The sequence below is a fragment of the Populus nigra genome, chromosome 1 (genome assembly GCF_951802175.1).
Source record: "Populus nigra chromosome 1, ddPopNigr1.1, whole genome shotgun sequence".
NCBI classification, from domain to species: domain Eukaryota; kingdom Viridiplantae; phylum Streptophyta; class Magnoliopsida; order Malpighiales; family Salicaceae; genus Populus; species Populus nigra.
In genome coordinates, this window is record NC_084852.1 from 9,844,442 (window position 1) to 9,860,024 (window position 15,583).

Sequence of the window (15,583 nt, forward strand, 5' to 3'; positions counted from 1 at the left end):
GTTTCATGAAAGTAACTAAAGTAAAAAAAGAAAAATCAATATTTTTCCTCTTGAATTTCATTTTAAGCTTCATGGGACAGGCCAGTTCTAGTCGTAGCAATATTGTCGTTATCATTGGTAGGATAGAAACAGCTGTGCTGCAGTATTTCGGAACACTTCTTGCTTGTTGTCATCCATGAATGCTAGCAGACAATGCATGGTTGGACTTTTGGCCTCCAATCTTTCAACTCTCGTGGATCACGAGAACTTGGAGTTGCAGGCTAAATTGTCACACGCTAATAGGCTAAAGAAGGTTAAATAAGCTTCTCTGAGAAATCAGATTAAGAAGCTGATATGCACCTGAGCCTGCTGCTGCAACACAAGGGACACCATTTGCCTTCTCCTGGAGATTAAGAATATTAATTATTAACATTAACATTAACCTCACTGTGCGTCTCCTCTTCATTCTCTCATTCATAGCACTGTTTATTGGATTAATTTTCCTTCTAGATCCCTCAAATTGTTAATCTTTTTTGTTTGATAATTGACTTCATTTTTTTTTTTAATTTAGTCCTAGTGGTGTCATGGTTTTATATTTTTTTTCATTTGTTTTAGATTTCATACCATCACCGAGATGTCAAAAAAATTCTAACATTAAATAAGAGGTCAATTTTACATAATAGAACTTTTAGTTGTTGTGAGAAAATTAAAAGAACAAGGACATAAATTAATAAGAACAAAAAAAACCCAACCTTTTCCTCATCCATCTGTAATGTTCAAAAGGCATGTAAAACTACACTTTGATTCTTTAATTTTTAATTTTTTTATATTGGTCCCTGGTATTTCAGTATATTATGTTTCGTTCAAAGGGAAAACACTTTCCTATAAACCAAACCAAATTTTTCTTTGACTGGAAAGTGTTTTTTGTTGACCGAAAAGTGTTTTCCATTGACCAACTTTTTTAATGGCAAACAAACATAGAAAAATTTGGAAAGTAGTTCCCGGAAAATGAATTTCGAGAAACAAACATGGCCCTAAGCTTCATTTTTTTACATTCAACCAATGTTCATGTCTATGGGTTTGTCTTTGGAAAGAGAGTTCAATGAATTTATTGTTTCTCGGGAACATGCTGAAAAAAGTAGAAAACTCGTAAAATAGTTTTAATTTCAATTTTTTTTATTTTATTTTTAGAGTAATTATAAAGAGTTTTGATGGTTAGAAAATGATTTATTGAGGTTCTCAAGTGTCATCCACTCATTTAATTGGCTAAATTGTCCACTTATTTTTTTATTTTTAGAGTAAAATGATTTATTAAAAATAATAATTGGATGGAGGACATGTCATCCACTCATTTAAAAAAATAGACATTGCGTTTTAGATCTTACTGCATTTGAGGTCTATCATGCCCAGCAGCCCTTAACCCTTTTAAAATTTGTTTTTTTTTTATTTTTTTAAATTAATATCCTCTTTTATTTTTAATTGTTTTTAATTATTTTTTAAATCTCAATTAATCAAATATTAAAGGATAAAATTGAAATAAAAATTTTAATTACACAAAAAGATTTAAAACAAAAAAAATAGCAATTAAAATAGTAAGAATCAAAATTGAAATTCAAAATAAATTTTATATTTGATTCAAGGATAAAATTCAAAAGAAAAATCAATTTAGTAAAAAAATAAAAATAAAATCAAAAGAATGAAGATTAAAATTGACATAAAAATAAAAATAATTTTTTAATTGAAGGATGAAATTAAAAAGAAAAATAACTTTAAAAAAAATTAAGAATCAAATTAGTAAAAATAATGTACCATAAATTTAGATTGAATGATAAAATTAAAAATAATTAAAACTTTTATAAAATAATAAAAAAATAGAAATCAAAACAATAAAAACTATATTGGAAAAAAATATACCATAAATTTAAATTGAATAATAAAATCAAAAACCAATAAAATTTTTCCAAAATAACCATGAGAAAAAATTAAAAATCAAAATGTTATGTGTTGAAATTTAAATATCAACAACAAAAAAGGTTAAATGATAATTTTCAAATTAAATAAATAAATAAATAAATAAAGGATTACTAATGATAAACCACCCTACTACTATTAACACAACACAGTAGGAGTGATCATTTTCGGTTCATTTTGATTTTTATCAAAAAAAAATCAAACTTAAACTTTTTTATAAAAAAACCGAAACCGAACCAAATCTGGTTCAAACCGACCGGTTTTAAGTTCGGTTTTTTAGAACAAAGACTGGTTCAAATCTATTTGACTCGGTTTTTGCTTTTTCTATTTAGCTTGATTTTTTCAGCTTGGCTCGGTTTTTTCTAGTTTAGCTCAGTTTTTTTCGGTTTAAATTCGATTTAGTTTTTTCAATTTCAGACTTATAAAACCATAACCGAACCAAACCGATTTTTTCTAATCGATTTAATTGGGTTTTTTTTACAGTTTAATTTTTACAGTTATTTTTTTTAAAATTTTTTTAATTTAATTAATTTTTTAGTTTTTTTACTCAACCTCCTACATGCTTTCAACAATACACGTCAAATAACCATCCCAAGTCTTACAGAAGATTTAATAAAAAAACACTCGGCGTGCTCCCATCTTTGGATTCACAGTTTTGTGAAACATAGATTTTCATCACGTCATTGAATTATTTCTTGAACAAACTTTCTAACTCGTACAGATATCAAATGTCTTAGGTTAATGAATTATAGAGTCAAGTACATATGCCTTTTATCTTACAAGCTCCCAAGCAGCCGCGGTGGAATGGAGTAGCTCTAATGTCACAAGAGAAAGCTACACGAATCAAACCAGTAAGTCCTCTAAACCAACTTCTAGAATAGCAGGAAGATTTCATTGAAAACATGCCATCAAACTCCTGGACATCGCACTTGATGATATAGGTGACAAAGACAATTCTAGAGTTGCTGCCGCCATTTGGAAACAGTGCCACGCCGCTGACAGTGACGATGGTTTTGCACAGCTGAGCCACATATATCAGGCACAAAAATTGCTGTATCAGAATGATGAATACTTTTTGGCCAGTAGAGCCCTGAGGCCGTAGGTGGGGAAGGGATTTGGGGCACTGCCCAGGAGCTATCTGGCACCTGACCCAAGCATTCTTCATCATCTACCTCTTCTTCGGCAGATCTTGAAATTGCAGAGCTGTCAGAATCCCCTTGTTTGCCACTATCAGCCTAACTAGCAAGAAAGAAGCCAAAATTACAAACAGTGTAGGACACCAAGTAGGGAAAAGTCACAAAATGTTGCAAACAACAAAATCATTTGGAAGTAATTCTGAAAAACAAGTAAAAAACACTAGCTCAATATGTACAGAACAACCTTGTGTGTGCCCACTCTTTTGTGACAAATGCAACGAATCCCAAGTTTTGAAAATACACAACAGACACCAAGCAATATCGAATCCAATTTTAACATTGGATGGAAAAATGTTACCCACACATATACATATACATTAGATGATCCAGATTAAATCATCATAATCAAGAAAATGCAAGCGTCTGTGGATGAGAGGGAGGAAGGAGGGGGTTCAAGGACTTAGTTATCTGATTCAGTTTTCACAACACATCAGTTCCTTTTTCTCAATCATAATTCTATAATCTCCATGAACCAGTGGATAAGAACTTGGCACGCAATAAAAAAGAACAGAGATTTTGAAAGATAGACAAGAGAGGTAGATGAAAGAAAATGGAGAGACATTGATCCGACACGCTGAATTTTATTTCTCTACAACTCAATTACCAAACTTGAAAACAGTCCCTGCCTTGTTTTTTTGGAAAGTTCTTGAGCTAACATTCTGATAATTTTAAAAGTGCATGAGGATAAAAAAATGAAAAAAAAAAAAGAAGCTCAGAGCCTCAAAGAAATCAACTTCTAAACAAATGGCCTTACTTCTAACAGCAACAATACATCGAAAATCAATAGTATTACAAGGGCTGGCAATTTTTGGTACAAGGCAAGCCTAAGATCCCTGGTTCTTGGTAAACCAACCTTTGTGAGAACCTTGGGAAGAAGGGCCCATGATGTTACAATTGTACTCAAACAAGTTACAATTATTAATTACTGTACAATTATTCATGTGAAAATATGTAGTCATATTTTCCTTTAATGATTTTTGGATAGGAAGAACCTTTAGAAGTATGTAAATCCCAACCACTTAAACAAGAATTAGATTAAACTTCATTGTAATACCACTGGATCCAGTATGGTTAAGATCTTTACTCTCAAGCAGTACATCTGTGTTTGATTAAACTACAATCGTACCTTAGATGATCCATTATGCAGCATATAACCATTATTCTCATTAACCCAGCCAGTTCAAGAAATTCATCTAACAATAATATGTATACTGTAGGTATGATTTAATTCATGTTCTGCTAGTTGCGATGTAACGTAAATCCCAACCAGCTGAACATGAATTAGATCACAATCAGCCTGTGTTTGCCGCGTGAATCTGCATGCGTACCTTAGATGATCCATTATCCATATAGCCATAATGTTGATTAAACTCAGCCAGTTCAAGAAATTCATCTATTTGCCACTGTGAAACGCTGGAAGCTGCTGAACCTCCAGAATAGGGCAGTTTTGCAGGTCCAAATTCTCCAACTCCACAAACATTTGCAGGAAAAACTTGATTGCATGGACTAGCCAAGGGCATTGACGTGCCTCTTCTAGAAACAGGACGTGATTTCATTTCCAAGGTTGTTTTTTCCCCTGAAGGCGACTTCCCTGGGGTAGAGGATGCACCGGGATCAGTAGATTCTAGACCTACCTTTACTCCAGTTAGCAGAAACCTCTGATGAGCAGACACATGGGTATTTGCTGTGTGTATGGCAACATCACATTTCCTGCAGAGCAATGCTCGATCTTCTAGACAAAAGAAAAAACCGGCAGCCTCCTGTAATAAGCGACAGGTTCACTAGTTAATAAACAACAAGAAAAAAAAATCATAATTCATATACCAATAAACTCAATATGGTTCCAACCAAGATGCAAAGCACAAGAAAAGATACAATGTATGATTAAAAAAGCGGGGGCAGGAGACAAGCCTATCGCAAGTTGAGCACTAACTCCTCACTTTTTTAAACCCATTGAAAAGAACATCCTGCTATAGGAAACTGAAAAGCTAGAAGCTACAAAGCATGAATTCTGACTAAAATGAGCATATGTCAGTATGGAGAATCAGAAAAACTGGTTATGAAAATGACAAAGAAATTTAGAAGTATGCATATGGTATTTTTTAAGTTACTAACCCTTTTCTTGTTCAAGAATAGATGAGAGTACAACTGGACAACTGCCCCCAAAGAGCAAAATGTAGATTTCAAAAACAGAACTTCAAAGTTCTAAAGAATTAGATTTTCTGAAAGGAAATGATATGTTTAGAACAACCTAAGCCATGAAAAAGAATAAAGTTGCTCTTTGATGGTAAGTACCCAGACAAGCAAATCAATGGGTCATCTTCAGGCTCTTAAGTAATGAAACATACTGGTAGCTAGCTACTTAGCTCTGAACCTTATAGACTCTTTCATGTGGGAAAATGCTAAGCAGGCTGCCTGCATGAAGCATAACTAGCTGATATGTAAAAGTTTGCTGCCAAACCCAGAGAGTGATTCTTCTTCTCCTTTCTTTCCAATTGTTTTGCTTTATCTTTTCCCTCAGAATATGTGTTAGATCTAGTCTTCCATAACATTAATTTACTTCAGAAGGTGACCTTGAAAAGCCAGCAGTTATCACACTTGTTCACATCTAACTATCCTAGTCTGCCTATTTGAGATTGAGACTTTATTAAATTCCACCGGGCGTAGAAGAAACTGAGAATGTTTAGACATAAACTTGTATAAGAAATCGAAAAACCAAGTTAGTTCAATATATTTGAGAGTGTTCGCAGAATTCGAAGGAAAAAGAAACTAAAATTGCCCTTATTTTGGAGTATTAAGCAAAAACTCCAATACCCTCAACTCTTAGGTTGGATATTAGGCAATAACCTTATGAACTTGGTCTTAAGAAGTCGTCAGAGACCATTCCACTAAACCCTAAACCCGGAATCATATTGGGTTTGCAATTAATTAAAAATATAGAAGGGAAATCTAGGCATACATTTCTGATGAAGTAAGCACACTTTACAATTTTTTTCCCTTCCTATTACTTTCACAAACTCAAAATCAAAATTCTAAACCCTTCCACTCCAAGTATGCTTAAAACACCTCCCAGAAGTCCATAACCACAAGCAACACTAGAGACGTCAAAACCAAAATCTGAAATAAAACCATCAAATTTAAAAATAAAAAATAATTACCTGACAAATATCACATTTAGGTATCTGAGGGGAAGAAGTAGAAAGAGGAACCCTCTGGTGTTTACTAGCAAGCTTGTTAGCTGCATGAACCGTCTCGTCACATGCCCGGCACAACGCCGCCTCGTCCGCACAACACAGCACGTTCGCCACCGCTGCCTCACAAACGTTGCACTGTATCTTCATCTCCCCTCTCTTTCTCTCTAAGGACTCCCAGTATTCTTTTTTGTTTCTCACTCAAATCCTCTGTTTCACTATCTCCACATAAAAAGAAAACACAGTAGTTTCTATTATTCTACAACCTTACACTCCTCTCCCTCTTTCTTTTTTTTTTCCTTCCACTCCTTGAATCTGGCTTTCTCCTCCCTTATAACGAAAACCCAGTTCGTGTTCCCTAATCACTCTTCCTACAAGGAAAAAAAAAATCCGAAAGAAGAAGAAAGAATAGTTTCTTAGTGTAGGGTGAGAGAGCAATAAAGAAAGAGAGGAAGAGATCTTTTTAGTGAAAAAAGAAGAGGATGAAATGGAGCCACAAGAGCTGATTTGATTTATAATAACAGTTTGGACTTCAAGAAAAAAAAAAAACAAAAAAAGAAAGAGCGATCCATTCATTCATTCCTTTCCGAAGTTTGAATCTTTCTTCGTGTTGGGCGATATTTTTTAGCGGCGCCCGTCGTTTTTGTTTTTTTGTTGTACACGTGGCAGGTTTCGATTATGTCTTGATTTAAGGAGACCTTGCTTCGGGGAGAATTTTTATATATAAGATGGAACTAGAATGCCATGTCATCGTCCATGTCCGTGTTTCCAAAGACAAATTTATTTCTCTCTTTTCTTCCCTCAGACTTTCCAATTCTCACTTTTCTTTGCTTGATGATGACATGATATATTATTTAAGTAGCTGTGGGTTAATTATTTTTTATATTTTAAAAATAATTAAGATTTAAAAATATTATTAGGTTTTTTTACAAAGTTATACCTAAGAATCTCAGGTTTGGTTGCAACGCTTGATCCAAAAATATATTAATAATAACATTAAACTTGGGTTAACCTTTAGCATAAAAGTGTCTGGACTGTAATACCAGACCTAATAGCATTGGACGTGGGTCTGGCTGCAAGGTCATCATAAAAATGTGATAATTAAATAGATTAGTTAAAAAAAACCAACAGGAAAAAAAAACTAATGAAAAAAAAATATGAATTAATCAGGTTAACCCTTCAAACCAGGTTAACCCGTCGCATCGTGAAAGTTTGATAATTAAAAAGAAAAAAGCAAATTAATGGGTTAACCCAGAATTAACTGGGCTAACTCGTCAAACCAGGTCACCCTGTCAAACCCGGAATCCGTGTAATAAAAGTTTGATAACTAAATAGAAAAAAATTTAACATTAACAATTTAAATTAAACGAAAAAAATTAATTAAAAATAAAAAAACAAAAGGTATCAGCCTTTTCACTATGGACTGTGTAGTTCACAGTCAAAGGCATAAAAAAAACTAAAGGCATCAGCCGAGAACTACTTAGAAAAAAATTTAATATTAATAAACTAAATTAAATAAATAAAATTAATTAAAAAGAAAAAAAATTAAATAGAAAGAAATTTAACATTGATAAACTAAACTAAACGAAAAAAATAATTAAAAAGAAAAAAAAAGCAAAAAATAAAATAAAATTCAAGTTAACTCGTCAAATCAAGTTAACCCGTTAAACCCGGGATCCGTATCTTGAATGTCTAGTAACTAAATAAATAAAAAAGTGAATATTAACAAACTGAACTAAACAAAAAAAATTATTTAAAAAGAAAAAAATTCGGGTTAACTCGTCAAACTATGTTAACCTGTTAAACCCAGTATTTGTGTCATGAAAGTCTGATAACTAAATAAAAAAAATTCACATTAACAAACTAAATTAAACAAAAATATTTATGAAAATAATAAAAAAAAAATTGACGGGTCAACCTGGAATTAACTGGGTTCACCCGTGAAACCAGGTTAATCCGTGAAACTCGGGATATGTATCATGAAAGTCTAATAACTAAATAGAAAGAAATTTAACATTAACAAACTAAACTAAACAAAAAAAAATTAATTAAAAAACCAAAGAAAGAAGCAAAAAAAATCTCAAAAAGCATAAAAAAATAGCTAAAAAAACTTAGACAACTTTTTTTTAAAAAAAAAAAAAACAAAAACGCCTAAAGAATCAGTGTTTTATTGTGGATTGCACTGTGCAGTCCACGGTAAAACACTAATTCCTTTTAGCTATTGTTATAATAGGAGTAATTAGATATTTTTTAAAAAAATACGTTAATGTTACATATTTATTTTCAAGTATAATGATTTTTTTAAATTGAAAAATACAAAGTTGTTTGAACTTAATAAAATAAATTAAAAAATATATAAATTTATAAACTAATAAAGAAATATTAGTGCTGATTAACTACTAAAATAAAAGGGTAATTCTTCTTAAAAGTGATAGATGAGTATGCAAATATTTAATCTTGATTTTTTTTTAATTTAAATATTTTTATTTATTTTATCTCAGAGGCTTTTTTTCTTACCAAGAGTAAATTATTTTAATTTTTAAAACACATCATGCAAATATAGTTTATTTATATAAAAAAAATTTAAACATAAATCACAATAATCTCTTTGAAATGTTATAAAATTATTAAAAATATATATTATTTTTTAAAAAATGAACTAGACAATTTAAAATGTAAGAGAAAGTGTATTAACTAAGATATAAATATAAAAAAAATTAATGCAACGTAAACAATACATAAAAAGAGTGAATTATTTAAAAAAATTAATGAAATGTTTTTTTTTAAAATAAATTAATGCAACGTAAACAATACATACAAATTTATTCACACTAATATCACAATCTTAATGGCTTGAATGTCAACGTCTAATTTTTTTTTCACTCTTCCATATTTTTCAATAACTTTCATTCTTCTCTCTCAATTTCTACGGATTGAGATGGAAAACGAATGATATTTTGGACCGAAATGTGAAATTTTAAAATAATAGGGACTACACAACAAATAAATTAAGAATTATAGGGAGCAAATTAAAGTTTTCCATGCCAAATTCAAAATGGGGTTTGTTTGATTTTTTTGTTAAGTTTGGTCTTTCTATTAATTTTTATGTGTAATTACAGATAAATCCTTGTTAAGTTTGCTCTTCAGCTAATCACCAAAATACCATCAACACTTTATGTCTATGAAAAAATACAAATTAAAAGGCATCTTAGCGTATAAAACTATGTTAATGTAACTTGAAAGGATAAAATTATAATTAAAAAGTTAAAGGACTAAAATGAAAAAAAGAAATGGTTACAATTCGTATAAACAGTAACCTTACCCCAAATATTTTAGTGTTTTTTTTATATATAATAATAGCAATTCTTCTAAATATAAATCTAATTTTTCTACTATACTTTTAAATTCCACATGGCAGATCCTAGAGTATAGGTCCCAAGCCAAACTCCCAAAACGTCTGATTTTTTTATTTTTTTTTTCTTCTTAAAACTAGTTATCTAAATACCCTTTCTTTTTTGTCCCACAAAGATTCTAGTAACCTTAAAATATATTTCTTATTTTTTATTTAAACCCAAACTTTCTACATAAAAAATTAATATTATGACATTTAAATTTTATTTTTAAAATTTAAAATTAATTACATAGAAGAAATGTAAAATAGATTGGTTAGGTTAAAGGTTATTGAAGTTGAGGATATTTAAATTATATTTTTAATTATATATATAAAATATGGAAGGTATCTTGAAAAAATAATTGAGGGATTTGGAAGGTGTTTGAGAATGTGATAATAATTGTTTTTTCACTCATAATGTATTAAAATAATATATTTTTTTATTTTTTAAAATTTATTTTTGATATTAACACATCAAAGCAATCTGAAAAATAAAAAAAAAATGAATTTGGGTTAACTTTTGTTTGGACTACACTCTCAAATGAGGAGGCTTAATTTTTTTTTTTTTATTAATATAAGCATTTAAATAAAAAAATTTAAAATTTAGTAGTTGTACTTTTTTACTTCACAAGGTTAAAAGACAAGCATGTTATTTCATGCTCTTTAATAGAAAATATTGTTTTAACATTCATTACCGTCATGTTATTATCACTTATATTTTTTTTTATTATTATCGTTATATCATTATTATCATTCACCAAACCATTTCATCATTATTTTTTTTTTTTTAACTATCATGATCATTTTTTTTTATCATCATTATCATTTAATCATCATCATCATCTCATCATCATTATGATCATCTTATTATTATTTTTTCTATCATCGTTACCATTACCACTATAGAATATTTTACCATTACCATTACCATTACCACTATCATAATTAAAAAAGTTTAAATATAAAATATTTTATGAAAAAATACTTTTCAAAGCAAACATTAAAATATTTTATAGAAAATATTTTCCATTTAATATATATATATATATATATATATATATATATATATATCCAACCTATTTGGAAAAAAAAATTATTTATAATTTATAAAATATCAAAAATCAGTTTGTTATAATTATGACCAAAACCGACCATACTATATCCATCTTCTAAAACTATATTACTTGAAAAAAATCAAGTTGCCGCCATTTCTCTCCTTCAAATCTTTCGCACACAACCAAGAAGAGAAAAAAAAACATTTGAAGCCACAACTCTTTCAGGTTATGGATTCACATTTCTCTCTCTTTCAATTCAAGTTTCACTGTTACGATTTTTCTTTCCAAAGTAATATATAAATTTGATTTCACAATAGAAATTGCTTCTCTTTTTTTGTTAGTTGCTTTATTCGTCCAAGTGAGCGAAGACTGAGCATATTACGATTTTAGGGATTGATTTGTGATTCTGATTAAGGAGAACGCGAAGGCGAGTAATTCTAAGCTTTTTGCTCGGATTTTCATCAATTCGCAGATAAACCCTAATTTTACAAGATTTTGTTTATGCGTTTTCTGTTCTGTCGACGAGAAAAAATTGAGAAATGGAAAGGAGTTTCATAAATTTGAATAATAAGGCTTCACTGTTTGGAACGCCAGAAAAATTGGTGATTTTGATGGACATTTGAGGGCTGTGCGGACTCTTTTGCTCAGTACCAAACTGAGGGTGTCTATGGACATTTTGGAAATCTTGACTGATTTTTTCTTGATTATTGGCTAACCACTACCTTAATCAATATTTTTACACTTGAAAATCTGATTAGTAACTATGGGAATTTGACACTTTGTATCTTTTAATGATGTGATGGAAAAGTGTTATGTGGTTCATAAGATGCTTCTTTATTTCACAAATTATGCATCTCAATCAATTTGAAGAATTTACTGGAAATCGGAAATTCTATATATTTACAGCTGATGATTTTCTGCCAATATTGTCTTTCAGAAACATGTGGCTGCTTGCTACAGTGATGCAGATCGGTCTGAATCTATGCGTCTGCATGTATTATTGCAGTTGATGCTAACGCTATGAACCTCCTTTTAATAGGTTCAGATTATGCATATTATATTTGGATAGAAGTCTCATATTGAAGGTCAAAATGAGATGCAATGCGTGCTGGCGAGAATTGGAAGGGCGAGCTGTTTCTACTACTTGTGGTCACCTCTTATGTATCCTAGTGCAGATTATAATTATGCCTTTTCAGTTCTATGCTTTCTGGATTATTATTACATTTGCATAGATTCCCTTAACGGAGTAAACAGGTACTGAAGATGCAAGCAAGATCCTTAATAGTGATGCAGCATGTCCAATCTGTGATCAAGTGCTTTCTGAGAGGTCAGTACTCTATGATAATGCCCAGTCTTTGAAATGCTTGTGGCTGTGTTCTGTAAAAAATGGTTGCTAAATCACATGGAAGTTCTAGGAATCATGATTAGTGAATAAAGATAATGTATTCTAAATTTGCATAGTAAGGAATTGTTTCTTAACAAAAAGAATTTATTTGAAGTTATTGACTGATCTTCGATTTCATCCTTGATTGTATATTTTGTTGAATGCCCACAAGATCATGCAGCAATTTGAATATATCAGCCAATTTTATTAAACTCCTTTAATACGAACTAATGATTAGGGTAATCTTTACTAATGTTTCTTGCTCATGATATTCTGATTTTGGTTTTAACTTTGGTTTCCGCTTGACAGCCTTATGAAACCTGTGGAGATCAATCCAAATGACGAATGGATAAATGTAAGTAAGGACTTGGCTTGGAATATTATGAATAGCTTGCTTTTCTTTTACACCTTATCATGGTTAAATCCGACAATGCTTTCATTATTTGATCAAACATTGCTAATTTCTTGTTTTTCTGGTTGCTTTTTTCCTTTTATTTGCAATGCATTTTTTTTTGGCAGATGGCAATGGCTGGAATATCTCCACAGATATGTATCCTCTATAAATTAATACCATTTTTTCCTTAAATCCATCCACTAGTTTGAATAGAACTAGAAAATTTGAAACGATAAGATAATTTGGTGGTACACAATACTTCTTCTAGTTCATTTGAGAGAGATCCCAGACTGAATAAACAGAATGGTTCTTAGCATTCCCTGGGAAACATGCAAAAACAGTATTTTAATCTATGCATCTTCCTCAAATCAATTCAGTGATGAAAAGTGCATACAGAAGCGTGATGTTTTATATTGGGCAAAGGGAACTTGAGATGCAATACAAGATGAATAGAGTTGTAGCTCAGTGCCGGCAGAAATGTGAATCCATGCAAGAAAAGTTTACAGAAAAACTGGAGCAGCTGCATACTGCATATCAGAAAATAGCCAGAAGGTGTCAGATGATGGAACAAGAGATTGATAGTTTGTCAAAGGATAAGCAAGAGCTCGAGGAAAAATTTTCAGAGAAATCCAGGTCAGTGAATATATTGTTCAAAGCCTTTATTCGCTTTATCAGGTTATGTTGTGAGTCTGGATCCTCTAATAAACACCAGTAATTTCCCAGGCAGAAGAGGAAACTTGATGAAATGTACGATCAGTTGAGGAATGAGTACGATTCAATGAAAAGATCAGCCATCCAACAGGCAAACAATTTCTTTTCAAGAAATGAGCCTGATTTGTTCTCAAACCATGCTGCTACCATGATGGATAACAGAAACCCTATCTGGAAAGGTAAAGATTTCCATTTTAAAATGACAATAGGACAGCATAGGCTCTGGTTGGTGCCATAGAAAGTTATTGTTTCTTCAGCATTAGAGTCCTTGTTAAGCTTACAGCAGCGGAAAATGTGTGCTTTGCAATGATATTGTCACACTATTGCATAATAATGCTTTTTGCTTAAATATCTCCAAATGCAGTTGACCTAATTCCTGCAGATTGGACGGTTTCCACTCCTCCAACTCCAGGGCCTCGGGAGGATATATGGCCAGCAAGACAGAACAGCCCTAATTCTAGTCCTTTTGACATCTCTGATGGCTCACCAGCAAAACAAGCAGCCATGCCAGTTGATTTTGGAAATAGAAGACCTGGTGCTGTCCATGCCTTTGGAGCTGGATCCGGCAACCCCTCAATGACGTTAAGGAACTTGATTCTATCCCCGATAAAGCGCCCTCAGCTTTCTCGTAGCCGCCCTCAAATGTTCACGTAAGTGCTGGACTTAGGTTGCACTAACCAGTCTTAATAGTAGCCTAGCTCAATATTGGTATTCTGATTCAATTTGCTAGATTTTTTTTTTTATAGTTCTGAGTATTCTACCTTTGATATTTGCCTTTCCAGTTTGTAGCCTACAAGGCAAGGCGTGCAGTTTACCCGGACTAGTCTGGTATAGTTGGTTCTGGTATAGCTGTGAGATTCCTATGCTTTTTCTTGTTTTTCTTTCATGTTTTTCAGTTAAAAAAGAACAAAAAAAGGATAGGAGAAAAGGGATGATGCAACACAAACAAGAAAGCGTAATCCTGATATCATGCAAGTGTAGATTTTAGGTTCCTTTGCTTACTTGTGATCCACCTCAGGTTTAGTGACTAGCAACAGACATCCGTGCAATTGTAGATGTTGGATTTTGCGGTGATATATAATTAAAGAGGGTACATAGAAGTTGTTAAAGTGTGATGCACAACTATAAAGAGGCACGTGTTTCAATACTAGAACCTCAGCTACTCTTGGTTCTTAAAACCCTTGGGAATACTGTTTTGTTTTTCCTTGCACTTGTAAGAGCAGGCATCCTCTGCAGTATCAAAGTTTGTAAGCATAAATTAGAATACTAGACTAGTGAGAAGGGATGTTTAGTTTACCATAATAAAGCATGATTAACGTAGTTAAACATGCATAAGCCAGCAAAAGACTAGAGCTCGCATTAGACACATGCGCAAGCAGAGTTCAAAAAGAAGAGAAAGGATAGTCAGAATTATTAGAGACAAACTGGGACCAAAAGAACAAAACAATATAGCAAAATCAACGAAAGCAAAAAACAACGCAACACTGCTATAAAAGCGCAAGAAACAAAAATAAAAAACAAACAGGAAAGAACAAACAACAGAAGGGAAATTCTTAGCAAAGACATCAATAATTATAGTAGCACAGAGATTTGAAAGGAGCACCTAAATCGAATCCCTAAGTCCTCAAAGACCCGTAGAACAAAAGTTGATCCAAACGAAAGGGAAACAACAACTCCAAAAAAGGAGGCCAACCCCCACACCTGCCAATAAACATGATCAAAACACCTGAAAAAGAGCAGGAAAGGCATCATCACCAAACAATAAAGAATCTATTGATTGAGAATGACAAAGAACAAACAGAGTAGCTAACAAATAAATAAATAAAACTACACATAGCTCAAACTAATGTAACAAAGAAGAAGAAAAAAAACAAAAAAAAACTCTCTCCAAAGCAGACTTTATATTGGCTGTTGTGAGAGAGACTAGAAAGGAGGTGCACCAATCCGAGAACGCTCAAACATGGCAGGGCTAGAGGCAACAAATAGACATAGGATATGAAAACAATCATTTAGAGAAAAAACAAACAAAGTGGTAACAAAAAAAGAGAAAGGGTGAAGCTTATCTAGTTTTAAATGCTGGGTTCTCGAATATCATATATGTAATAAAAACAATAAAATAAAATTATTCAGGAGTTGTTAGACAAATCTAGAGTTGTTTAGAGATTTATTATCTAAAGATCTGATCTTCTCCTGCTTTGAATAATTCTTTAAAAGTTGGGTTGTCACAAACCACAAAACATTCAATTATCCAGCTTTTAATGGTAATCCACACGAATCACTAAATCTCTATTTAGAAGATAGTGATTGTTAT

The 15,583-nt window shown here is 31.7% G+C and overlaps 2 protein-coding genes and 1 long non-coding RNA gene across 7 annotated transcripts; 1 reads left to right on the forward strand and 2 right to left on the reverse strand.

Annotated features, from left to right (window-relative positions):
* Positions 1–2,603: 2,603 nt before the first annotated feature.
* On the reverse strand, positions 2,604–6,881 carry LOC133693914 (B-box zinc finger protein 22-like). Its single transcript, XM_062115299.1, has 3 exons — positions 6,305–6,881; positions 4,475–4,906; positions 2,604–3,185 (listed from the first exon to the last, which is right to left on the reverse strand). The coding sequence occupies exons 1-3, from the start codon at positions 6,485–6,487 to the stop codon at positions 2,907–2,909; spliced, it is 894 nt and encodes a 297-aa protein (XP_061971283.1). The 5' UTR covers positions 6,488–6,881; the 3' UTR covers positions 2,604–2,906.
* Positions 6,882–10,917: 4,036 nt separating this feature from the next.
* Positions 10,918–14,135, forward strand: LOC133703977 (E3 ubiquitin-protein ligase CCNB1IP1 homolog). Of its 5 annotated transcripts, none has more exons than XM_062128734.1 (8): positions 10,918–11,944; positions 12,038–12,110; positions 12,477–12,522; positions 12,687–12,717; positions 12,939–13,194; positions 13,285–13,451; positions 13,637–13,922; positions 14,055–14,135. In XM_062128734.1, exons 1-8 carry the CDS (start codon positions 11,875–11,877, stop codon positions 14,059–14,061), a joined length of 936 nt encoding a protein of 311 aa, XP_061984718.1. In that variant the 5' UTR covers positions 10,918–11,874; the 3' UTR covers positions 14,062–14,135. The 5 variants fall into 5 exon arrangements, with proteins under 5 accessions (XP_061984718.1, XP_061984726.1, XP_061984742.1 ...); XM_062128742.1 differs by having other exon boundaries at positions 13,655–13,922; XM_062128758.1 differs by having other exon boundaries at positions 13,685–13,922.
* Positions 14,136–14,366: 231 nt separating this feature from the next.
* Positions 14,367–15,316, reverse strand: LOC133704013 (uncharacterized). Its single transcript, XR_009843980.1, has 3 exons — positions 15,171–15,316; positions 14,876–14,998; positions 14,367–14,502 (listed from the first exon to the last, which is right to left on the reverse strand). It is a non-coding gene; the product is annotated as an uncharacterized LOC133704013 (long non-coding RNA).
* Positions 15,317–15,583: the final 267 nt, after the last annotated feature.

Excerpts from the sequence above, each read along its gene's own strand:
- LOC133693914 (XM_062115299.1), bottom strand. The coding sequence starts at position 6,487 with ATGAAGATACAGTGCAACGTTTGTGAGGCAGCGGTGGCGAACGTGCTG. Across the intron at positions 4,907-6,304 it reads CTAAATGTGATATTTGTCAG|GAGGCTGCCGGTTTTTTCTT; the intron begins GTAATTATTTTT and ends CGCTTATTACAG. Across the intron at positions 3,186-4,474 it reads TGGATAATGGATCATCTAAG|GCTGATAGTGGCAAACAAGG; the intron begins GTACGCATGCAG and ends CTTGCTAGTTAG.
- LOC133703977 (XM_062128734.1), top strand. The coding sequence starts at position 11,875 with ATGAGATGCAATGCGTGCTGGCGAGAATTGGAAGGGCGAGCTGTTTCT. Across the intron at positions 12,523-12,686 it reads CAAATGACGAATGGATAAAT|ATGGCAATGGCTGGAATATC; the intron begins GTAAGTAAGGAC and ends TTTTTTTGGCAG. Across the intron at positions 12,718-12,938 it reads TGGAATATCTCCACAGATAT|TGATGAAAAGTGCATACAGA; the intron begins GTATCCTCTATA and ends AAATCAATTCAG.